The 24380-nt window shown below is 44.3% G+C and overlaps 3 protein-coding genes across 12 annotated transcripts in view; 1 reads left to right on the top strand and 2 right to left on the bottom strand.

Annotated features, from left to right (window-relative positions):
- Nucleotides 1-400: 400 nt before the first annotated feature.
- tyw5 (tRNA-yW synthesizing protein 5) lies at nucleotides 401-7681 on the top strand. 2 transcript variants are annotated; one of them, XM_078939735.1, is made up of 9 exons: nucleotides 401-484; nucleotides 3901-3994; nucleotides 4546-4700; nucleotides 4776-4845; nucleotides 4919-4963; nucleotides 6260-6397; nucleotides 6469-6556; nucleotides 6625-6741; nucleotides 6811-7681. In XM_078939735.1, exons 2-9 carry the CDS (start codon nucleotides 3914-3916, stop codon nucleotides 7107-7109), a joined length of 993 nt encoding a protein of 330 aa, XP_078795861.1. In that variant the 5' UTR covers nucleotides 401-484; nucleotides 3901-3913; the 3' UTR covers nucleotides 7110-7681. The 2 variants fall into 2 exon arrangements, with proteins under 2 accessions (XP_078795861.1, XP_004084131.1); XM_004084083.5 differs by lacking the exon at nucleotides 401-484 and having other exon boundaries at nucleotides 3834-3994.
- Nucleotides 821-3652, bottom strand: maip1 (matrix AAA peptidase interacting protein 1). Its single transcript, XM_004081996.4, has 5 exons — nucleotides 3298-3652; nucleotides 2472-2543; nucleotides 1833-1959; nucleotides 1602-1755; nucleotides 821-1530 (listed from the first exon to the last, which is right to left on the bottom strand). The coding sequence occupies exons 1-5, from the start codon at nucleotides 3595-3597 to the stop codon at nucleotides 1452-1454; spliced, it is 732 nt and encodes a 243-aa protein (XP_004082044.1). The 5' UTR covers nucleotides 3598-3652; the 3' UTR covers nucleotides 821-1451.
- Nucleotides 7682-8084: 403 nt separating the features above from the next.
- lrrfip1a (leucine rich repeat (in FLII) interacting protein 1a) overlaps nucleotides 8085-24380 on the bottom strand; it is a 33571-nt gene continuing 17275 nt past the window's right edge. The window contains exons 3-27 of one of the 9 annotated variants that reach the window (XM_023950464.2): nucleotides 20823-20840; nucleotides 20660-20731; nucleotides 20177-20218; nucleotides 19638-19688; nucleotides 19479-19514; nucleotides 19194-19253; nucleotides 19081-19122; nucleotides 18926-18982; nucleotides 17735-17800; nucleotides 17566-17628; nucleotides 17340-17411; nucleotides 16934-17005; nucleotides 16662-16688; nucleotides 15932-16057; nucleotides 15458-15529; nucleotides 13298-13468; nucleotides 13062-13154; nucleotides 12857-12949; nucleotides 12644-12736; nucleotides 12416-12545; nucleotides 10554-10603; nucleotides 9111-9231; nucleotides 8960-9039; nucleotides 8780-8884; nucleotides 8085-8699 (exon numbers count right to left, since the gene is read on the bottom strand). In XM_023950464.2, the coding sequence (XP_023806232.1) occupies nucleotides 8592-8699; nucleotides 8780-8884; nucleotides 8960-9039; nucleotides 9111-9231; nucleotides 10554-10603; nucleotides 12416-12545; nucleotides 12644-12736; nucleotides 12857-12949; nucleotides 13062-13154; nucleotides 13298-13468; nucleotides 15458-15529; nucleotides 15932-16057; nucleotides 16662-16688; nucleotides 16934-17005; nucleotides 17340-17411; nucleotides 17566-17628; nucleotides 17735-17800; nucleotides 18926-18982; nucleotides 19081-19122; nucleotides 19194-19253; nucleotides 19479-19514; nucleotides 19638-19688; nucleotides 20177-20218; nucleotides 20660-20731; nucleotides 20823-20840 (1920 nt within the window). In that variant the 3' untranslated portion in view covers nucleotides 8085-8591. The remainder of the gene's footprint in view (nucleotides 8700-8779; nucleotides 8885-8959; nucleotides 9040-9110; nucleotides 9232-10553; nucleotides 10604-12415; nucleotides 12546-12643; nucleotides 12737-12856; nucleotides 12950-13061; nucleotides 13155-13297; nucleotides 13469-15457; nucleotides 15530-15931; nucleotides 16058-16661; nucleotides 16689-16933; nucleotides 17006-17339; nucleotides 17412-17565; nucleotides 17629-17734; nucleotides 17801-18925; nucleotides 18983-19080; nucleotides 19123-19193; nucleotides 19254-19478; nucleotides 19515-19637; nucleotides 19689-20176; nucleotides 20219-20659; nucleotides 20732-20822; nucleotides 20841-24380) is intronic. The other 8 variants (XM_078939731.1, XR_013652823.1, XM_023950465.2 and 5 more) reach the window with 8 other exon arrangements.

Here is a 24380-nt window from a genome sequence, read left to right as displayed (position 1 = left end):
AGACCAATAGCCGAACAGCTAGTCTGTGACGTCACATTCAACAGGAACACGCCTGTTCTTCGCAAATGATTGGTCAGTTTAGTCGTTTAATATAGAATTCACGGTAAAATGTTAAAATATTAAATTTAGATTTTCCACACAGAAAAAATCAGTTGTATTTTATGGTTATCTTAACCGCTTATTTTATCAATATATAACACAATTATTTATTAGTTTTTTTTACAGATAACAAAATTAGCTAAATATGTATCCACAAGCCTGGATAGTGTACAAAGGGTTGTCATGACAATTCAAAAGGCAATTGATTTTGTTTTTATTTAGTATTTTATTTTGAAAACAGAAAACTGAATTTGAATTTTTCATATTGAATTCTAAATGGCTTCATGCATTATCGCATTCCAAGCCTAAATTGCATATTGAACGGTCAAATGACAAATGCATATCACTGTTAATTATGGGAGAAAAAACTTCCAAAGAACTACCGGTAGGTGTTTTTAAACCGTTTTTTTAAATTTACAAGAAAAACCACCTGATCCAGGTGTGACCAGCAGGAAGTAGGGCAGGGCGGGGACAGAATGGTTGCTGGCCCTCAGAACAAACATTCAGACACCAACAATTTCTATTTGTTGCAAATTATTCTTCATTTAAGGTCTACAAAACAAAGTCCTACAAGATTTTATTCTTTACACTAAAATTAAATGCATAACAAACGTATGAGTTTAGGTTTGTTAAAAGTTATTTTTCTTGTCCACATGTGTAGAAATGTAATAAATAACAAAAAATGTTGAATAAAACCACAAAAAAAGCAACAACCATAATATAAGTTGAAATTTAAGTTTATTATCTATGAAAATGTTTTATATGATAGTGATTTGAATATTGATGCAAACATCCAAAAACGTCAGCAATTTTATAAAGTTGCACAAATAAGAACTAAATGCCGTTTGAAAGAAATCAAAGTGTAAATGTATCTTTATTAAAAGTCCATGTATGCAGAAACAGGGAGGCACAGCTGGGCGTTCCGGGGTCACATGATGAGCAGCTCAGAAACAAACCACCAAACCGATTCAAATGTTTTCAGTGTTTGGCTCTGTTTATGTTCAGAACAGCATCGCCACAACTCTTCCTCACTGTTCTCTTAAATAAATCACCTCATTATTTGACCCATAGGGAACACTTTGGGGTGTTGTGAAGGGCAGAAATACGTTGATGAGACACTTTCTGGTGTTGGACGCTCCTCTATCCACGACTGAAAGCTGAATGAAACAGCTGCTCAAAGACATTTAAAATCTCCATGTAGGCTAAAGATTTCCCAGTTTAAAGGACTGACATCAAGTCCAGCACCTCTTTCCTTGTCGGCTGAGTCCCGGAGGAAAAAAAAACGGATCATTGATGGATGCTGTTGGAGATGATGATGGTTCTGGACCACGTGGCTGAGAGGTCCAGCCTCTTCAGTCCAAAAGCTTGGAGTGCTCTATCCTGGTGATGGTCCAGTCAGGAGGCACCCCTTTGGTGAACTCCCTCTGGAATCTGTCCCAGAGAAATCCTGTTCAGAGCAGCGTCTTCAGATCAGATCAATACTGTGGCGCGGACACACTCACTCATATATTGCAGTCAGCAGCCTCTTGGTTTCCGTTTCTTCCTCTTTGTCTCCGATCGCCACTTTGAAGATGCGACTTCCCTCCACGCTGTCGTCGGGAAGCCGCACGCTGGTCAGATACCAGAACCGCATCAGGATGCTGACAAACTTTCTCCCTGGAGAAGAGAAAACCTCTCAGCAGGACAGAAGCCTGACGGAGCCCCGCCCCGCCGGTTTGAGCTTTTCCTCTCACCGCTGTCGTCGTAGTAGATCCCCACGTCTCCAGGTGTGGCGTACATGACCTCATCAGGATCCGCTGACAGCGCCTTCCTGCAGTCTGACGGCAGCGAGTTGCATTTCTCCTCCAGCTTTCCGATCAGCTGTGTGGAGCAGATGCAGGAACATTTCATCCCCACCATTAACTTTGAGTCTGTTCTGATCTACTCATGTCTAGAAAAAAAAAGTAGCTGTATGAGAAAATGAGAACCTTTAAAGCTCAGACACATCGATTGTTTACAATTCATTCATTGTTCCCTTTCGGGGTCACGGGGTTGCCGGAGCCTATCCCGTCCACTTATGGGCGATTGTTTACAATGACGCAGAAATTACACCAACCTGCCATTAAAATACGTTTTATTCAAAACTTAAAGACCCACTTCGTTCCAAATCCTGTTCCGGTGTTTTTTTAACCCGTTTTTGTTTCACTTTTCCCATGATGGAAGACATATATAAAGAAAATTAGGCTCAAAAACTGCTTAAAGATACATTATCAGAGCAAACTGTAGTCAAAAACGCCCAGACTACTGAGGGTTAAGGGGGTTAATAAGGAATCCTGGAGGAGGAAGTCCAGTTCTGTTCTGAGTCCAGTTCAGACCTGCTGCTTTGAACTCACATCTTTAGCGACGAGCCCATCCAGAGCATCAAAGCGGCTTTCAGACAGCAGCCTGGAAACGTGGGAGAAGGCCTGCGAGGAAGAACATCATCATCATCACTGACACGTTGAGATGCTGGATCTGTGATCAGAATCCTTTCTGAAAATTTTTCTGATGATAATTAACTCCAGTTTGATACTTGACCTGTGAAATAATGATTATGAATTATGAATATTATGTTAGAAATTACAAGTAAAGCCCAATAGGGGAGGAATCATATGTTTGCTTCCTTACACTCCTGTCTGAGCTAATAATTACACTCTTTTGACAAAATTCACATTTAGTGGATTCAATAGTTTTGTATAAACAAGTACAAATATGTTTACTTATGATTTAGAGAAATGACAACTGCAGAAAGATAGAAGTGTATTTGCTTTACTTTGAAATTTTTCACTTTCCAATCACGTCATGATTAATCATCCAAGGTTTGATATAACTCTGTATAAATGTGAACCGGTTTGTCTCTTATTGATCTCCTTTAGTATTGTTTGCTTTAAATAAAGCAAATCCAAATCCAAAGCTGACTTTTTTCCTGAACCAGAAACAGTCACTAGCAGGTATTTTTAATGTTTACTGTAGTTTGCAGCTATTGATCCTTAACTCTAGTTTTTAACAAGTTTGTGTATTGAAAGTTGTGGTTTTGTAAAATCATTGTAATTGTTATTTACTACAGTCAGTTGAATGACGTCATCATTACATGTCTTTGATTATTATTTTTGTAATTTACATGTCCATGGATTTTAGTATTTTGCTGTGAACACAAAACACGCATGCGCACAGACACACCTGCTTTGCCCCCTCTGTGAACTCTTCGATGTTGAATTCTTTGTCAAAGTAGGTCCGGATGAGAAAATAGTAAATTCTGGTCCGGAACCAGATGAAAGGGTTTGGGATGCCGACCACCACCACCTTCTGGGTCTGCTCCTTTCGCTGGGAGCTGTAAAAACGAGCCGCTGCGGCGGCGCAGGGTTTGTCCAACTGGACCGGACCGGATCTGCTCAGTACGGTTCTTAGACTGAAGGGCTGCTGGGTGAAGCTGAAACCTGCAGGCCGCCTTGGACGAAGTCTGTACAAGAACAGAACCATCTTTGTCCCGTCCGGAGCCTGTTTGTCCGTCTTTCTTTGTGTTCCGGGTAGAAACAAGGAATATGGTTTTCAAAAGTAACATAAAAATATAATTGTCGGAAATATTAAAGCAGGGAAGTACTTCTAATTAATGTAAAGAAAATATACAGTATTGTTTTGCGTAAATACAGAGAATAGTTGTGAGATCGATTTTGTTGGTCAGGACGCTTGTCCTTGTTTCAAGAGGGAAGAATAACGGTGTAACACCGGCGTGTTTGATTACAGCTGCTTACTGAAAGGGTTGACTTGATGGTTTCTGCTCAGAACATCGGTGGAAATGAAGCAGCAGGAAATCAAATCCGTCCCGATATTTACTGGAGTGGACAGAGAAACGTTCCTGCAGGAAATCTATCCCGAGGTAAAGAAGAGAAACATAAAAAAACAAGCATTTAAACACCTCATCATGGTTTCTTTGACAACTCTGCCTTTTCTAAGGTTTCACGCAGTTTGCAGCAGTTTAGCTATGATTCTTTGCATTTTGACAAGCCAGAGCCACAACAAACGTTATCATTATTCATTTTAATTATTGTCGTAAAGTTGTGTTTGTTTTGGGGACTTTTCTTTGGCCATAATCCTGTTGAAGTTTAATTTGATTAAATGAAGGTCTGATTAAGATTTCATGAAAAAATAAAAGCTTTATAATCCATAGTGTCAATAAAGCTCAGATTTAATTCTAAAAATCCATATCACTTTGACTTTGATTTATTTAATCTTTCCGTTTAATAAGGTTTAGGACTTAAAGACATTTTTAAAAATATAATTTTTTTTATCTAAATCGTAAATATTTTGGTAAAAAAGGAAATTTAATTATTTAGGATTCCTTCATCCTCTGAGGAACATCATGTGTTGGTTTAAGTTGCATCAGATACGTTTCACAGACGTGGTCCTGTTTCTGCTCCTGCTCCTCAGCGGCGGCCCGCCATCCTCAGAGGAGTCCCTCTGGGCCCGTGTCAGCAGCTCTGGACCACTGAATATCTGGCACGGAGGGGAGGAGACAAGGAGGTGAAGATTCACGTCTCCACGGTGCCACAAATGGACTTTCTGCGCAAAAACTTTGTGTACAGGTGAACCAGCAGCACAAAAAACACAGTCTGTCTGAGAAAAATGAGAACTAAACGCAGAACATCTCGTTTTCACAGGACTCTGCCGTTTAATGAGTTTGTGAAAAGAGCTTCTGAGAAAAAACACTCTGACTTCTTTCTGTGTGAGGTGAGGATGAGGAGGAGGAACCTGTGAAGGTCATGTCTGTTTGGTTCTTTGATGACTTCTGCTTTGGTTTTAGGAGGAAAGTTATTACCTTCGATCTCTGGGAGAAGACGTCAGGAAGGTACATCAACACCTCACTTCATTTCAGAAAAAAAACTTTTTTCTTTTTTAAACTTTTTAAATTTCTTTGTTGTTTTTTTTACTTTCTAAAATGTAAAACAGTTGAATCTGTTACTTAAATGAACATGTTTTTAATTATTTCTGCAGTTACATTTTCCTGCCACTAGGTGGTGATGCAGCTTTGTTCTAAACCTTTTTTAACTTTAATCTACAGTAAAACAACTTAAAATTTAATTATAAAAACGTTTTTCTGAAATTAACATTTGATTCAAATTATTTTAAAATACAAAATGAATAAAAATATTTGTATTTAACTTAAACGTCTCTTAAAGATGATAATTATGAAAACCTTCATGCCACTAGTAATGTCATGTGTCTGAAGCGGCTTCCGCTGCTCAGTGGTTCTGTTGGGCTTGGTCCAGACAGTTCTCCAGTCCAAATCAAACCCTGAGCTTATTTATCAAGCTGACAAAGAAATGGGCGGGGCAAAGCCTCCTTCGTAGTTTGTTTTCATCTGAGTGATGCATGAGTGACTGTTTCTCAGACCAAGTGGCCTAGACCTGCGGGGTTCCCCAGGGCTCCATTCTGGGACCTGTTTTGTTCAATCTATACCAACTTCTAGAGCAGCAAATGTTGTGTATTTTACCACAATATGCAGAACAGTGGACTCCATCCATCACTGCATCCAACAGATCAGCTTCTTTTTTTTCTTTAGCTTGAATTTTTTTTGCACATTTTCTCCCTTTCAGTGCACCATGATGACCAATCCCCAGTTGTTGGGACAATTGAATTTTCCCCTCCTTAAAGTGGATTTGATCCGATCTCTGAACGGATGCAGACCAACTTTCTGCAGTTAAACTCAGACGCACTGAATTAACCGTCTCTTTCCTGGAGAAACAAAGGAAAAGTCACTCTAGCGCGTGACGGTCACATGAATCCACATCTTCATCAGAAACTTAGCTCCTCAAAAACAGAATTGAAGGGGTTCTGTCTGAACCAGAGGCACTAATCTCCAGCAGGTTCAGAGATGCTGTAAACCGGCTGCAGTTCCTCCAGAACCCGGCTCCTCGGGTCCAGACTTAAACCGCAAGGGAGGGGAGGGGTCACTCAGTCCAGTTCTCATATACAGATAAGGGTCCCACATGAAGCAGCTGGGACTCTGAAAAGGTCAGCCCTGAAGGTTTGGAGCTTCAGAAACTTAGGCTTAATATTTCTGCAGACAAGAGCCACAACTCCAAGATCTGAAATAGAATTTTTATTCTGGATCAAACTGAACAAACATCTGGGTTCTGCTCAGGAACCTGCCGATCTGAGGAAGCAGTTTCCTGACCTGGCAGAGGATTTTCTCATCCCCCCCTTCTTCGAACCGGATCAGTTCTTCTCCAGCGTTTTCCGGATCAGCTCCTGCGGCCTGCAGCTGTGGACGCATTACGACGTCAGTCTGCTGCACATCTGTCATTCCCGAGGAAGTTCTGGATTATTGTAAGGGGTTATCTGTGGCTGCAGGTGATGGACAACCTGCTGGCTCAGGTGAGCGGCACCAAGAGGGTGGTTCTGTTCAGCCCCCAGGATGCTCTGCACCTCTACCTGTCCGGTAGGTTTCTGCAGGAAAGGTGAGCTCCCTCTGGATGCAGAAGCACGGTTAATGATGTGACCCCACAGGGGACAAGTCTGAGGTTCTGGACATCGACCGACCCGACCTGCAGAGGTTCCCTGACTTCGTCAGAGCGAGCAGACACGAGTGTGAGCTGCAGCCCGGTGATCTGCTCTTCATCCCCGGTAAGATGCTTCCTCTCTGATCTGAGACGCTGCTCCACGGAACCTGACCTCCTCATTCTGAACACCCAGCTCTGTGGTTCCACAACACGCGCGCACTGCAGTTTGGCGTGGGCGTGAACGTGTTCTGGCGCCACCTGCCTGCGAACAGCTACGACAGGAAGGACCCGTACGGGAACAAAGATCCGCAGGCTGCTGCTCGGGCGCTCCAGGCTCTGGACAGAGGTCTGCGCGCTCTGGAAGAGCTGCCCGCAGACTACAGGGACTTCTACGGCCGCAGGATGATCCAGCGCATCCAGCAGAGGGCGCTCTGCGGCAGACTGATGGGAGCAGAGGCACAGGAGGAAACTGCATCATCCTGCTGTGACTAGCAAAACAGAGAAACTTTAACTTCTTACTCACCAAAATGTGTTTCATATAATAGAAAATCCCTCTAAGGTGTGGAAGAGACATGAGACATTCAAATGTGGTCTTAAAAAGCTAAATTATTTTCTAAAAAAGAATAAAACACAAGTAAATGTAGATCGTATGATCAGTTTTAAAGGAATTATTGAATGTTGCTGCAGAAAATGAGCCCACATGCTCATACTTCCACCACCATCCCAGAGCTTTGAGCTCAACCCACTTTGGTCTCAACTTCTTTACAAACCACTTTCTGAACTGTCACCTGAACTCATCAAGCTGCCGTCTGAAAAAGATTTCAGAAAGTTGTCACGCATGAACCAAGTCACTGACGTTCTTTGATCTGAACGACCCCCAAAGCCGTTTCTGAGAGACCACAGAGATCCAGAAGACCTGGATCAACGGAGCGACTCACAGCATCAAAGAAGCAGAAGGACATGGACAAAAGGTCAGAGGTCATCGTCCAACAATCAGAAAAACCTTTTGGATATAAATGGACCTTGTGTTTTTTTTTTTTCTAATAAAGTAAATTATTTAAAAATCTGGTTACTTTGCTGGTGACAAACTAGTCGATGAAAGAAGAAATGAACTTAGTCTCATTTTGGGAAGCAGCCAAAAAATGAAATAAAGAACGTGGAGAAAGAAAAGCAGCCGAATCGGACACTGTGTGTCCTCCAGGGTTCCGTTTTGGGACTTTGTGAAGGCAGACAGATGGGATTGTGTTTTTGTTTCACTTGTTCATCCTGAAGAGCTTTTAGAAATTCATAGATTAAAAACGTTTTTTATTCCCTTAAATTTAAGTTTGTGTTTTCTTTCCTGGTTTGATGTCATCTAAAGCCTCAAACCCGGTTTAAAGAAAGACGTGAGCAGAAGGTCTCGGCTGCGTCCCCCTCGGCGGACGCCGGAGACCCAGCAGACGTCTGTCAGTGCGGAAAACTGAAAGCTCGAAGTTTGACATTTTATTGTACAAATGTTTCACTTCGGTATGTTTCCTTACAAACATTTTAAAGCTTTGTAAACAGTGAAGCAGCATCTCGGCTTTGAGTCCCGGTCGAGACGTTTTCACGGGAAGTCTCAGATTGGGCGGGAGTGCATGGCATCGAACCAGTGACCGACTAGGAGAAGCAGAGGCGCACGTCTGCGCCGCTCCGCGGGCTAAGAGGGGAGCCTCAGCTAACGGACAGACGGTGCTGGAGGTTCGGGGAAAGACTTTGCGGGTTCGTGTGTCAGGAGTTTTGGCTCTGGCACGCACGTGCACGGGGCGTGCACGGACGGCGTCAGCTGTCAGTGCTGCACTGCTTCCACCATAGTCTCTGGACAGCGAGGACCTCCTGGAAGGCGGGGCATGGCACGTAGCTCGTCGGTGTTTTCTGAGTGGACCTTCAGGGGGCGGAGGTGAAAGCGGGGCGGTTCTCCTCTGGGCGATCGTCCATCCTGGACGCCTGCGGCCGCTACGGCGTTGGAGCCAAGCCGCGGCTGGACTTCATCTTCTCCAGCCTCTTGTTCAGGTGGCTGTTGCTGGACTCCAGCTCTTCGATCTTATCCAGCGCTGATCGCAGCTGTTTGGGGGGAAAAGCAGGAGAGCGTCAGCCAGAGCCTCTACGACCAGCCTGGAACAGAGGAAGGAACCTCCGCCTGCCTCTCTCTGCAGCTTCCTCTTCTCCGCCTTCAGCTCGTCCTCCACCTTCTCCGCGTTCTCTGCTAAAGACTTGTAGCGAGTCACGTGGCCCTCCAGGCGGGTTACCTGCACACCGAAGCGGACGTTTGACCCGACCCTGGGAGAAAAGCTTCAGCTTGGAGTTCTCGGCTGCGATCTTACGTTCTGCTCCAACGCAGTGACGTCCTGCTCCGCCTTCACCAGCTTGAACTTCAGGTCGTTGATCTGCCGGCTGGAGTCTCCTGGAGAAGAAACGGTTTAGTTTTGAGAACGGCTTCAGGAAGACTGGTCCAGTGGATTTATGTGAACGTACTCTGCAGGTCCATGATGTTTGGATCGTTGCCGTTTTCAAAGATTTCCCCGTCGGGGCTCAAGCCGCCCTCCGTGTTGTTCTTCTGCGTCTTCTGGTCCAGCTGAGCTTTCAGCTTCTTCACCTGCAGGAGGGCAGAAAAGTCCACATTTCATTGTTGGAAAGCACAAACCGGCCTGGTCCTCCATGAAAGACTACACCGTCAAACGTGGTGGTGGCAGGGCTGAATGTCCTCCATCAGTTCATGACCTCAGGCTGAAGAGTTCTGCAGGAGAACACTGATCCAGACATCGCAGGAAGACCACTAAACAAAAGCTGAAGGAGTCTAGTCAGTCTGGATGGAGAACGCATCTAATCCAACAATCTCAGTGTGAGTTTAAAGGAGCTTTTAGCTTTTTCTAAAGACAAGTCCATGAAAACAGGAGAAAAGTTGCTGCTTCAATCAACTCCAGGATACACATTTTTGTTGTACTTCTTTTGATCAACACTGATGAGCCTGACTGAACCTCAACATCTTAAAAATGATCACCTAATGAAATGAAAGGACAAAACAACCTTCAGAGAAACCTTACATGCTGAAGACGCTCTTGGACTCTAAATGAGCAGGAGTGTCATGGCCGGTTCTTCTTGGTTTTAATGCTTCTTATCAGCCTCCACTAAAGTTCAACTGAGGATTTCACAGTCATGACTGAACTGGAGCATTTTAACCTCCACCTGTGACAGAAAACTTTATCTAAAGATGGATGGATGGATGGATGGATGGATGGATGGATGAGTGGTTGGGTGGGTGGGTGAATGGATGGATGGATGGGTGGATTGTTAAAATAGGGTGGAGGATGGATGGATGAAAGATTAATAGAGTGGGGTAAAGTAAGGATGGGTGGATAGATGGATGAAAGAAGGAAAATGGATGGATGGGTGGATGGGTGGGTGGATGGATGGATGGATGGATGGATGGGTGGGTGGGTGGATGGATGGATGGATGGGTGGATGGGTGGGTGGATGGATGGGTGGATGGATGGGTGGGTGGATGGGTGGATGGATGGGTGGGTGGATGGGTGGGTGGATGGGTGGGTGGATGGATGGATGGATGGATGGATGGATGGATGGATGGATGGATGGATGGATGGATGGATGGATGGGTGGATGGGTGGGTGGATGGGTGGTTGGGTGGATGGTTGGGTGGGTGGATGGATGGGTGGATTGTTAAAATAGGGTGGAGGATGGATGGATGAAAGATTAATAGAGTGGGGTAAAGTAAGGATGGGTGGATAGATGGATGAAAGAAGGAAAATGGATGGGTGGATGGATGGATGGATGGTTGTGTGGGTGGGTGGATGGATGGATGGATGGGTGGGTGGGTGGATGGATGGGTGGATGGGTGGGTGGGTGGGTGGGTGGATGGGTGGATGGATGGATGGATGGAGGGATGGACGGGTAACTGACCTGTTCTATCATTTTTTCCCGCTCATCCACCAGTTTTCTCAGTCGAATCTCTGGAAGGTAAAACACACCTCTGAAAACGATGGTTTGTTCCAGACTATCATCACTCAAACTCAGAATAAACTAATCTGTAGGTTGGAGGGGGAGTGGGGGGGGGGGGGGGTGAGGAGACAGAGGCTGACAGGCAGGAATGATGGGGGGGGGGGGGTGCATACACATAGACTGTAGGGTTAAAACGCAGAAATACACATTTATTTATATGTATAGTGTTAAAAATAATTAAGACCAGGAAGTTCCATCTTATTTCAATCAAATGAAACATTTGAGCTACTTTGATGCCTAATTTACACTAAAACTGAGGAAGAAGGAATCAGAAAAGTGTGCTTTTAAAAATCATTCTGAGGATTTTTTTTTTCTGGTTTGTTGGATGAAGACCTGAGAGTGAAGCTCCTCAGAGTCAAACATCTAGTTTATGAATCTTAAAGTTCTGCTGAAGAACTCTGTAGAAACGACACATGGAGAAAAGAAATCTGCCGTCTGTCCAGAAGAGGCCGCTTGCTAACAGAGCCAGGTATGAAAGGGGAGGAGCCTAAAGCAGGTGAGTAAAGTTACAGCAGCCTGCCGTGAATTCTTGTGGGAAAAGATAAGAGTTTGGTGCCGGTAAGTACAAAGATCATTTTTTTCTTGATTTAATCATAAAAGCAGATGAGAAGAGTCAATAAACTAAAAGGACGAATCGTCTCATTTGGAGCTTGCTAGCTGTGCAGCTTTGCTAACCTATCTGGTCAACCTGGAACTTTTTCTTGTCTTTGTGAATTTACTGGTTTGGTGGATTAAATAGTTTAGAAAAAGACATGATGACTTTAATGAAATCTTAAAGTGAACAACCAATAGCTGACCAGGCTTTGAACTGTTGTGCTTTGTTTATGGTTTATTTTTCCTTTTTTTTGTGTGGTTCTGTCAACAAATCTAATCTTCGTTGGGAAAGTTGAATCACTTTGAGTATCTGCAAAATCTCTGATGAAACCCTTTTCCTCTTTGGGTCCATATTTACGTATTATTATTTATTTTTTCTTTATTTAGATTTTCATGTTTGGATTCAGGTTTTTTCCAGTGTTTAGTCTCCAAACTGTGTTTCACCCGAAATTACTCTAAACTTTAGTTGCAGAAATTAGTTTTGTGACTAAAAACAACTGAAACTCATCCAACAGATTTAATATTGGACCACAAGAACCAGACAGTTTTCCCAATTCTTCTTTCGTACAACACATTTGAGCGAAAATGACACAAAAAAAAAATCACACAAATTGACATCGTAAACGCCCCCCCCCATAAAACGCGATGACATCACAGCGAGAGAAAGCGTCAAAAATAATGAATGGAACCAAAATCTCTTTAGGGGCTCAAGTCCAAATCCACCAACGAAACCAAAAGATTTCCAGAGGGAGTTTTGAAGTTATTATGGGATGGCCACAGGAGCCACTGATTTGACTAAATCAGAGAAAGTTTTGAGAAAACAACTGAACACAAAAAACAGATAAGCTGCCAAGGTTAATGATTGAGAGTGAACCTAAACTGATTTTTATTGTTAACTTAAGGAAAAAGTTCCTAAAAATGTCTCCATAACAAGTCATTTTGCCTGAACAAACAATAAATACTAAACTGAATGAATAAAGTGGATTTTTTCTAACAAACCGTTCATCTGTCAGGCTTCAAATTGGTTGAGAAAGTTTGTTGCTGGGATAAATACTTAGTGTCTGCTGGCCACAGAACAGTCTGATGGTGAAGGCTGGAATCAGACAGCAGACCGACATCCTGGAGGAGGATGTGGATTTTCCTAGAGAGGGGAGACGGGTCTGCTTTACCGAGGATGCTGTTCCCTTCTGCGGGGCGGCCCTGCGAGTCCAGAGCCGGGCGTGGCGCCGCGTCCGATGACTCGTCGTCTTCTGCTTCCCCGTTGACGTTCAGATCTGGGCCCAAGACGATTCCGTGTTTCTACCAAAAATGAAGAAAAAAAACAGCATTTTAGAGATTTCAAAGAAACTGGGGTAACGGGAAAGGCCGCCATGTTTTTCAGAAAACACGGCGAGTACCTTCAGAACATCTTTCAGCTTCACCACCTCTTCTCTGAGCTCATCGCGCTCAGTTCGGATGGCGTCTGTGTACTCTTTCTGCCGCTCTAAGGCCTGAGCAGTGCCCCCCCCGTGAAGGAAAAGAGTGCAAGAAAGAGGAGACAATGAAAAAGGTTCATGCGTGAAAGACTCAGAGGTCAGGTCAGAAGAAGCAGCTGGACTCAGACGCCGTACCCCGATCTTTTTGTCCTTCCACTCCACCGTCTCCTGCAGATCTGACACCTCCCTAACAAAGCTGTCCTGTTTGATGCGCAGCTGACGGATCTCCTAAACGGCAGCAGAGGGGAGCAGATGCAGGGAAAGACAGGCGTGCAGCAGTGTGAGGAAAGAACGGAGAGCCGTGAATGAAGCCCCGAGTGAAGGCTGTGAAGATGCTCACGTTCAGCAGCTCCTCGCTCTGCTTCAGGCTCTCCTTCATTTCGTTGAACTGGAACTGCAGCACGCTGTGGGCGTGCTTCGCTCGCTCGTAGTCCTGCATAGGAAACAGAGGACCTTCTCCTTTAAACTCTGAGTGAGAAAGCGGCCCGGTAGCAGCCCTCAGCTCTGAGTTTTTCTTTTTATCTTATTTACGGAGCATGTTTTGTTTTGGCTCTGATGTTTGTGTCGAACTCAGACCTTGGCTTTGTCCTCGTACTGCCGGCGTGACTCGGACAGCAGCTCCTCCAGCTCCATCAGGGAGTCCTTCAGCGTGTCCACCTCATACATCAGGTTGCTCTTCTCATTGTCAAGCTGAGCGTTGGACACCATGGCTTTGCGATACTTCTCCTCCACCTCCGCCAGAGAGTCCTGACGCCATCAGACGAGAAAACTTCAGAACATGTCTAAGTAGGCAGATGAGCATTGTGTTCATCCACAGAGAGAAGAACACAAACCAACCCGACTTTTGCTAGTAATACCACAATCGACCACTAGAGGGCAGCATAATCTAAATAACCCATTGATGCAACATTCAGTGATTCTGCTTACATTTAAAGCTTAAAGCTGACAGTTGGAGGAGGACAAATGAAGCGATGACAGCAGTTTATGGAGGAAATGTAAACATAATCAAAGTGGAAAGGATGACTGCATGGAGATCATATTTACTCAACCAAAAAAAAATGACGACTCAACTAGAAATAAAAACATTTTTTTTCTAAAATGGGTAAGAATGATGCAAATTTGTGGAAACCTACTTAAATTAGGAGGATTTCTACACCTTAAGCTTCATATTAAACAGCAAAAACATCTCTGTTACTGTGTATTTGGTTTTTGATGTATTGCTCCATATTAATGACCGGAAAAATAAAGTAAAAAAAAAACAATAACATTAAACTCTCATCCATTAATCGATATTCTTTTAGTAATTTTGCATTATTTTTTGTTTTGTCACTTCAGTTTTGCCAGTAAATCTATATTTACATTCTTGTTTGTTTTCTGAGCTTTTCAGACATTTTCAGGATTTTTCTTTACTTTTATTATTTAGAATTGTTTAAATGTGCAGATTTTCTGTCATTCATCCCTATAGATCTGATAGGTCTGCCGTGAGAAATGATTCAAATTCACCTGTTTGGTGTAAAAAACTTTTATCACAGAAGGATATTATTTCTGTGTTCATTTAAACAGACTGGGGTTAGTAGTTAGAATATAAAAAGATTATACTTTTATACTTAATACTTTCTTCTTTGTGTTTTTTCACAAAGACTGACTACATTTTTCATTCAGACTCCAGTTTCTTTTTATTTCACATTTTTGATAGATTAGATTGAAAAAGTGGCTCAAAACAGCTCACCTGTTGAGCTAAGCTCAACAATTTCCTCTTTTTTTAAGCGTTTTTCTAGCTTAAGTTAAATAAGAGTCAAACTTGACTAAAGAAATTATTTAAAATTCTGACAAAGTCCATCTGTTCTTATATTGTTTTGCCCCCCCCTCTCTCTTGTGGGGCTCCGCCCCCTCACCTGTGGTTCTCCGTGGAGTACAGCCGCCTGCCCTAAACGTTGATTTGTTTGAGCTCTATTTAAGCGTCAGTGTCGGAGTGTCTTTTTGCTTTTGGTCTCCTCTCTGTGCTCAGTGTCTTTGCTGGTCTTCGTGAGTTTTTGTGGGAGTCTTTTTTTTTTTGTGGGAGACGCCTCATTAAAACTTGAATTCTTCACCCTAATTTGCCTGTTTTTCTGCAGCCAGGATCCTCCTGATACTCTATAACATAATATTAACCCAGAAGAACTCGTGGTGACGTCAGTACAGCACAAAATTATCAGAAATGGATTCTGGTTTGTGGTAAAATACACATTTTATTAAGGAAAATGGGTCTTATGGGTTAACTTGGCTTTACTGTTTTTAACTTATTATTTGTATAACAAAATTCAGCTTTTTTCTACTAAATAAAGTTTCCCAAAAATATAAAAATTAGTCTATTAAAAAAATTAAACTGTATTATTTAATACTCTCTTTTATTCAGTTTCAATAGGGTTGACCAGTTCATTTAACTTTAATCAGCTTTATTTCAATCTTTGTTTAGCTTATATTTAAAATACATGAAACCTTTTTCAAACGCATATATTTTGTTTGTTTTACTGAAAATATCTTACAGCATCTCTATTTGGTTTAACAGTCAGGAAGGAGAAGAAAAAGAAACTAAGAGGAGCAGATGAGGAAAACTCCATCAAGCAGAACAAACACAGAATTTGACTTTAGGATCTGATTTTAAAAAAAAAACTCGTTTACACAAACAGTCATAATTACTGCTGTTTGATTTGGCGTTTAAATCATGCTAGTTGAGGTGCAGCAAACATGGTCTACCTTGACCTCTTTAAGGTTTTGCATGTACTTGGTTTCCACATCTTGAATCTGATCCTTCAGCTCGTGGATCTCCTGGAGCGGAGAGCGGCGGCCGTGAGCGAGCAGAGAAAAGACCAAGCAGAAGGTTGAGGAGCGCGTGGTGAGAAGGAATGCAGAAGGAATGACAGAGCATCAACGTCACAAGCCAAAAAAAGAGACCCAACTACTACTCCCACGATTCAACCAGCTTTCTGTTTTGAGCATTTGCAGAAACCGCATTGGTTTAACTTTCTTCAGCTTGACCTGAAGAGTCTACAGAGCACGGCAGCTGAGGCCTGTCAGGTCTGAGATGAAGCTTTGGGCTCAACATTTCCTTTTTTTTTTCACAGTATTTTGTCACTCAGCTAATTGAAGGTTGCTGAAACTGAGCTAACCTCAGGCTGTAACGAAGTTTCTGGTTCATTCCAGGGATGTTCTGCAGCCGCATGACGTTACCTTGATTTCTCGGATGGAGCTGTCGGCGTCGACCGTTAAAGCCGTCTCCCCGCTTCCTCTCCGGGACGAAGTCCCGCCCAGCGAGGTGAGGGTCGCCGCCGTCAGAGAAGAAGGCGCCCGACATCCCTGAGAGAGAAACGTGAGAGAGCCACTGTGAAAAACCTCTTTGGATCTGTTTTCAATGCGGTCTTTTAATTTTGATTGGGATGTTTTAGCCAAAATAAAAAAAAAAACTGTCATTTTCTTGGATATAGTTTCTGCAGAGAGGGTTATGCCGCCCCCATTCCTTCCCCTTTACAGTCCCCCTCGCTAGCTTACAGCCCTAACACCCCAACCTAACATTAACGGTGAACAATTTCAGAGCTATCCAGCCGAACAGTTTAGATCCAGATCCAGGAGGAAAACAAAGACATGGATCTATGTGTCTGCAGGTGGATGATCAGAATGGAACAGAGCAGGGAGCTTGTGGCCCCGCCCAGAGTATTTTCTACAGATACAATCTTTTTCCAACAGCACTTTATTCGTCTGCTCCTGATTCACATCGATTTGACTTAATAAATACTTAGAAATGCTATTCTAATCTTGATTTCCTTTATATATGTCCTCTATTGTCAGAAAAATGCAATCAGAACATGCTAAAAACATTAAAAAACACAGTTTTCATCAGAGTGGGTTTTTAAATCGTACTGACAGCAAAACTTCATCTTAGCAGGGATTTGATTTTACTCACCTTTTCAAGAAATTCTCTTTCCTCTGCCTGTGGAGACAAGAACAGACAAATCAGACCAAGGCTGGAAGACGGCGTGAAGATAGAGGAGGAGCTACCAAACTGCGCCTGGGCTCCAAAGTCCACCCGCTCTGAGGGAAGCCATGCAGGTAACAGGTGTTAGCTGTTGGACTTCAACACCACACAACTGTGTGAGATTCCACAACAAAACAGACCGGACACCACCAGCCGGCACACGCCTCTGCCAGCGCCCCCCTGCGGGCGCAGACACTCACGTGAGGAAAGTCTGGAATAGTGACATCGTCCAGGAGGCCCCTGCCGCTCCGTAGGAAACTGGCAACAGAGTCCTGCAACCGCCACCAGGTGGCAGAGCAGAGCAACATCAAAACCAGAGCTTCTCAGGAGGAGCGTCTGGGGGTCATGGATGCTAAAACCTTCAATGAATAAACTTTCTGGACCTGTGAGGTGCATGCAGGACGCAAAACACCAAGCGGGGACAGAAAACGGAGACCTCAACGTTGTTAAAAACCATATTTTGGACATTTTGGTCTGCTTTGATCGAGCATGCAGGAGTTCTGGAGCAGCAGGTCTGTCCACTTTCTCTGGACAACAATGACTCATGGTTAAAAAAACAGGAACAAGGAAAGGCTGGGTCTTTTTTTTTGTGGGGGGGGGTCTCACCACCGGACTGACGCAGGCTGAACTGGCCCTGCTGGAGGTTCTGGAGCCGCGGTAACCAGTGTGGTCTACAGGCTGCAGAGAGAAGACACCGTCACCATCCTGTCACCAGCTGATGCAGCGCCGCAGAAACCACGCCTGAGCAGCAGGACGTGTTCTCCACAACCTTCAGACTGAGGTGCTCTAACCACACGTGCATGTTAAATCAGACGGCGTGCGCGACCCTTACGCGGGAGCTGCCGCTGGCGACCCGTCTGGACGCGCTGCACAGACTCTCTTCATACAAGGAGCCCTGCAGGAACCACACGGTTCGGTTTCTCAGCACTTTTCAGGGTAGATCCACCAGAAAATGTGACAAAACATCATCAGTCTGTCGAGCTGCTCCCATGCAGACCAACCTGATAACCGTTGAACCCTGGGATCCTGGAAGAGGACACGCCGTTGAGGCCGTACAAGTCAGAGGCCTGAGGAGGAACCGAGAGGAACGCGCAACGAGAAGCAGAGAAATCAGTGACTTTCTTTTCAGCCTAAGTGTCCCCACTGCTCCCCAAAACAGTCACAAGTGATTTTCACAATAAAAGCCCACATTGCTGTAGCTCTCATGCACACTCGCTCACGCACACACCGGCTTCAGGTCTAATCTGAAGGGTTAGTTGGCTGTCTGAGTTCTGAGAGGCAGAGGTCAAAACCAAGAAACAACTTCTGATGACGCTCCAACCGAATCCAGCACGAAACCTGACCGGGGCTGCGCTCGGTCTGCAGGCCCGGGTTGGAACGCCACTTTAAACAGACCAGCGACACAACAAATCTGTGCTTCTTTGAAGGTGTGGATCTAAACAAAGCTAAGAGATCACAATGTGAAGCTGAATTATAAATAAAATAGGTATGTTTTGGAACAAGTAGACATAAAAACAGCAAAAATAACACAAAAATATGTTTCCTCTTAGTCCCCACAGGGAGCTTGACGTTTTTAAATGTCAATTTAAATGGCAAGTTCAAACAGAGCTGTGCACAAAGTCTTTGTCCCCCAAATCATCTATTCAGATGATCAAAACAAAGTTAAAAGCCCATAGAAATAACTCAAATGCAAGCAAATGCAAATCTACAACACCTTGAGCAGCAACATGTGCAATCGCACCTGTGAGAGCAGAATTCAAGCTCAAATTCAGCTAAAAAGCAAACCCACACCATTACTCTGCCACCACCATGCCATCTGTTGTTTAGATGTTTTCTAGCCTCCAGAATGTTCTTCTAGTGTCTCATCTGAATATTGATAACAGGTTTTGGGTTAGACTCCAGATGTTTCTCTGTTTCTGTTTTTGGACTCTCCCATGGACCCCTTTCCTTCTGCTGAGTCATGACCTTTGACCTTGACTGAGTCCGGTGAGGCCTGCCCTTCTTTTCATCAATTCTTAGCGGTCTTATAACCGCCTGGAGGCGTCCTCGCTCTGTACTTGGAGACATTTTTGTTCCACATAAACAACACCACCTTCACACCCCGCCTGAACCAGGCCGACCCAAAGCGTCTAAAGCTTCTGGGTCTCTTCCCCCCCTGAGATTTTGAGGGTTGGAGGCGACAGAGGTCTCACCGTCAGATCCATCCTGGAGGAGCGGGAGCTTCTGCTCTCATCGCTGATTCTGGAGCTCTGACAAAACCACAAACAGCAGAGTGACGGAGCCTTTCAGCAGAGACTTCCAACAACCAAGCCCCCCCCCCCCCCCCATCACACACACAGCTACTGACCCTGCCGGACGCTACGCTGTGATCGTCCTCGAAGCCGTTCCTCTGAGAACAGAGAAGAAGGTGAGACCCCCTGAGCAGAAGCCGTCAGCCTGACTCGCTCAGCATTTACCTACATCTCTGTCTTTGTGTTTATGCTTCTTCTTTTTCTTTGACTTCTTCTGTGAGGAGGAGCTCTTAGGGGGACAGAGAGAGAAGAAAACTGGACACATGTTTCTGTGAGGTTCCACAGCGCATGCAGACACCTGGGACTCAGGTTGAAGGTTCGAGCCCAAGCCACCCGTCAGTACGCCAAAGAAAACCCGGTCATGGGGTTTGAAAATCGCTGAGATAAAGTTTAGTTTCATCATGCAGGGCGGGAACAAACAGGAAAACACAGCAGCTTCATCCATAGGGCTTACCCCCCCACCATAGGCTCCAACTGAGTCAAGCTCCGACTGTGTAAAACAACCAAAAAAACAAAACACAAATCTGCATTATCCTCTGGTTCAATCCAATCAATGAAAGCGTTTAACACGCAGCACATCCTCATCCACGAAGCATCTGGAGGAGAAACTGACCCTGAAGCTGCCGCGGCTTCCCGCCGACACGCGCTCATCGTTGTCGGTCAGCTGTGTGGAACAAGAACCGGTCAGAGAGAACGGACTCTGCAGAACTCAAACTGTCACAAGAACAGGCAGACGGTTTTTTAGCTCGGCTAAAAGTCCACAAATCTAAATCAGGGTCATGCAGGCAGGGGTCAATAACACGCATAAGATCATCAGAGGAGAGACGGGGTGGTCAGGATCCAGGGGAGGGTCGGGGCAGGCGGCAGGCAAACAGAGTCAGACACAGGGGTCAGGAAACAGAAGATCGGATCCAAATGTAACGCTCGGTAACAATACTTCGCACTGAGTGAGGCTCATTGCAGTGTTTAAGTCTCCTGTGGTTGATTGAATGAATGAGAGTCAGATGTGCCACATCCAGGAAGTGTGTGCTGGGGGTTCTGGGTAGTGTAGTTAGAACTCTAGAGACGGCTCCTGCCGGTGAGCGGAGGGGGAGACCGAGCTCTTATATCTGACACAAACAGAACAGACTTGACAGAAAGCGGGCTACCAACCGTCTGAATCCGGGAGGAGCGCGCATACTTCTCGCTGTCCTCCTGAATGATGGAGAAGAGGAAGAGGGGGATGAAGGAGGTAAAGTAGGAGGCGGACGTCAGCGCAAAAGCTACGCTGATGGGTTCATGCACCGAACGATCCGTTAGGATGGAGTTTTGTTAGAGCCAGATCCCAATGGTTAAACTGCGTTTGTGCAGAACAAACACATCCGTCACACGCCGGAAAGCAAAGATGCTCAAAAACTCAGGCAAAATGACTCGATTAGTGCCGTTAAACCACACCAGTGTTAGCTTAACAAACGACCACATCACAAAAAAACAACCTTATAAGGAGATTAGAGTTAATCTCAAATCTTTTATCAGTTTTTATCCCGGGATTAAACCTAATCTGAATTATCTTGGATCATAACTCTGTTAAATCCGTCAACAATCAGGTTTCAAGCGTGTGAAGTGCTGAAGCAGCAGTTTCCATGGAGACGGTACCATCCACTGTTCAATATCCCCCCATCCGCTGTCCCGCCGCTCATCTACTTTAGGGTTCAAGCCATAGTACTTCTGAAGAGACAGGAAGTGCAGACGGAACCGTCAGAGTTCCTTCCCACGCCGGGAACACGGTTCTCGTGGCGTCCTGGAGGACCTCACCTACCTTCTGCACCTGAAAGATCTGCGGCAGGCAAAACAGGAAGGAGATCAATCAGGAAAGGGGCGAAAAGTTCTGCAGGTCCAAACCACCGAGATCCATCCAGGACCGAGGGTTCGTTAGAGACTTTCCCAGAATTCTTTGTCACAAATGCAGGTTCCCAAAGAACCCTCTGTGCTTTTTTAAAGCTGCTATCCGTGAGATTTCAACAGAGTGGTCATCCTCCGGATAAACATCCCTGCAGTTTTATCTTTATGTTATAGTTCAACTGTCTGCTCAACCAATCGGTTAGTAGTCCACGCAATAGACAAAAAACGACCTTGTTAGGTTTGTTAAAGGTTTTGTTTGTGTCCTGAGGAAGCTCACAGGAGTTTCTTTCTCCTTTTACTAAAAAGATTTTGTTTATTTCAGGGGGAAAAAATCATTTTTTTAAAGTTTGTTAGCTCTCATTTGTAAAAATAATCTTTCTGATCTAAAAAGGTAAGAAAAAACACACTTTTAGCTCAGCATCCTCAATGGCAGAAAACTAAACTATAGTATTATTTACTAAAGTATTTATACATCAACAAACACTGACATTTCTGCCAGTAATTCTTGCAGTTTTCTTGATTCATTGATTCACGATGACCTTGAATTTTTAACAAAAAACAATCACAAAAGAGAATCTCAGTCTTGTTACTATCTAGCTTTATGATGCACATATTTGAAAAACTACTTGAAGAAATTAGAAATAATAAATTAAACTGCATAAATATGTTCTGCATCAGAACAAAAATATTCCACAGGAGTTCAGATACTCGTCAGAATCCAGTTTCCAGCTTGGAGGGAGATCTTTTGTCATTTTTTATCCTTTTATTGTCTGACTTTAATGTAAAATCTTTTCTGCAAAATGAGTTTTCCACAAACTTGTTCTTTTTGTTTTGTTTCTTCTTCTTCCACCAGTGAATCCAAAACAAAAATCTTTCCCTGGAACCACAAACACGAATCAAACTCCTCCTTCAGGGCTAATCCAGATTTGTGGCCTCCATGTCTGCGGTCGTTTCTGCCCAAAAGCAGGATTGACTGCTGCTTTGCTTTACTTCAGTGACCTCTGACCTCATCAAGCTTTCATATCTTCCTGGAAGTTTTCTGGAAAAATAAATTCCAAACCAAATTCAGCTTCCCGCCTCACAAAAATTCTCCGACAATAACAAAGTCATGTCTGGACGCCCAATTAGCAGATAAGCCGGACTCCGTCTTAAGTCCATTCACCCGGACTTACACAATCGGTCTCCGAGCTGCAGCCCGGCCTGTTCCACTCACCGAGTTCCCTTTCTTGGATACAGGGGCTCTCGGGCGTCCGGTGAAGACCGCCCTCAGCCCCCTCCCCTTCAGCCGCCGCCCAGCCGTCCTGCTGCCGTCAGGGATCCGGTAAAGGCATCCTTCAGCAGGCAACACCGCCACCAGACATGCAGGCTTAGATCTCACCAAAAGACTTCAGAAAAGGTTCCACCAGGAGGATTTTTTTCTAACAGTCCAGCCGGGAAACCCGCCTCCACTTTGCAAGGGTCCACGAGAGTCCACGAGCGTCTGCCGGCGCCGCGCGCCGACATTCCTGCAGCAACACCTGCTCGGTGGCAGACTGAACCGAGGAGAGCACCCTACTAAGCTACTTTACAAGTCGGCTAAAAGGTTCAAGGGGCACACACCACAAGCAGACTTAATCATGACCACTAATCTACTGTATGTACACATGATCAGGAGAAAAGGTCCGCGTCCGCGCAGAAAACCTATAAAAATAACCCGCCGCTGTGCCGTCAGAGGGGGATGACCCTTATCGTGACCTCGGATTTGCATCCTTCAGGTCAAACACATTTTAAAACTTTGAAAAATCACCAGATGGGAAACTTTTCAAGCCCCCTAAAAGGAAAGGAAAATTACAAATAAATGCCACTTTCTTTTTTTTTTAGAAAACCCTGTCATCACAGAGTCAGACCTTAAAGCGGTCAGAGCTGCTAAATACAGATTTATCTTCAACAGAATCAGTCAGTAAGAAACTCGTCCTGCTGCCATCTGGAGCCTCAGAATGTGTTTCTGCGTAAAAAGCCACAGATGGTTCAGCAGCTCTAAAGACCCCCGCTGGGAAAATGGTGTTTTTGGTGTTTCTAACAAGTTTTTGTTTCATTTTTCTGATAATTAAAGACATAAATTAACAAAACTAGGCTCAAAATTGTATTTCAGATTATTTCTTTATTCAAATTGAATTAGGAGCAGCCAAAGAAACGCAGTTGAAGAAGATTATATTTGTGACGTAGAAAATACTCTGGGCGGGGCCACAAGCTCCCTGCTCCATTCTGATGCATCTGTCAGACAAACAGATCCGTGCACGTCTTTGTCTTCCTGCTCTCGCCATTTTTATTGCACCAGTTATGTTAGGATGGGGGTCTGAGGGACTGTAAGATAGTGGGAGAGAGTGTAAACAAATGGATGTCGGGAAGTAGGGTCAGGCTTTCTTCATACAACAGTCAGAGGTGACTTTCTAACGAACTCCCGTCGCTCTGCAGAAACAATGCCCTATAAAACGGCACAGATATTTGGGATTTTGGCTAAAAATAGCATCAGTATGATTAAAAGACCACTGGGAAGGCTTTGAAAATACATCCAAAGATGATCAGAGTGGGACTTCAAGACTCCAGAGAACATCTGTGAACAGTGGACGTCCTGCACAGGAGCGAGCCTGAGTCACAGCAGGACTCCTGCAGGAGGTCAGGAACGTTTCTCCAGAGCACTAACAACCTTAGTGTGTGTTTGTGTGCGACTGTTTGGTTTAATGAGGGTCGTTTGGCTGCACGTACCTCATGCAATAACAATAAAAGTCTTTATAATTCCATTCTAACCCTAAAATGTGCTTCTCCTCACATGACCTTCTCCCCTTATCAGACGGAGTAGGAGGTCCAGCAGCTGACTAACGTTCTGTTGGAGTCGTAAAGTCTCTACATCGTAACGTTGTGAACTTTTATTTCAGCTGCTTTAAAAACTGCCTTTCTCGAGTTCTTTCCTTTCAAGGCCCATTTCGATTTTTTTCCCCAAACCCTGTTGGTTTTTCAGTCCATCTTTAAGTAGATCCTGGTTTAGTCTCACTCTGATCATCTTTGAAGCATTTCCACTGGTCTTTAAATTAGGATTATGCTGATTTTAGGCAAAATCCAAGTCTAGGAAATAGTTTTTTTAAATTAGAGTGGGTTTTTAAAGCAAAGCTTGAAATGAGAAATGTTTGGTTGGAGGATTTCATGTCTGCACTGACAGAAGGTCTGACGATCAGCGGGAGATCAGAAATGGACAAACTACAGAGTCCTCCTTCCATTTGAGATTACACAAGACTAAAAATAGTCAGGTCAGAAAAAGCGAGGCCTCCTGCCGTGAAGATCAAGGGTGCTAAAGCAGGAAAGACCTCTGACCCCAAACTACACACCAAAAGCTTCAAACCCAAACCTCCTGCAGGACACACAGCAGGTGTGAGGCTCAACTTTAGGGTCTTTTCCTGACCTGCAGTGAAAACGAATCAATAATCCTTCAATCAGACCT

This window comes from Oryzias latipes, chromosome 21, assembly GCF_053564925.1.
Source record: "Oryzias latipes strain Hd-rR chromosome 21, Olatipes_Hd-rR_3.1".
NCBI classification, from domain to species: Eukaryota; Metazoa; Chordata; class Actinopteri; order Beloniformes; family Adrianichthyidae; genus Oryzias; species Oryzias latipes.
This window is presented reverse-complemented; position numbering and strand designations above follow the sequence as displayed.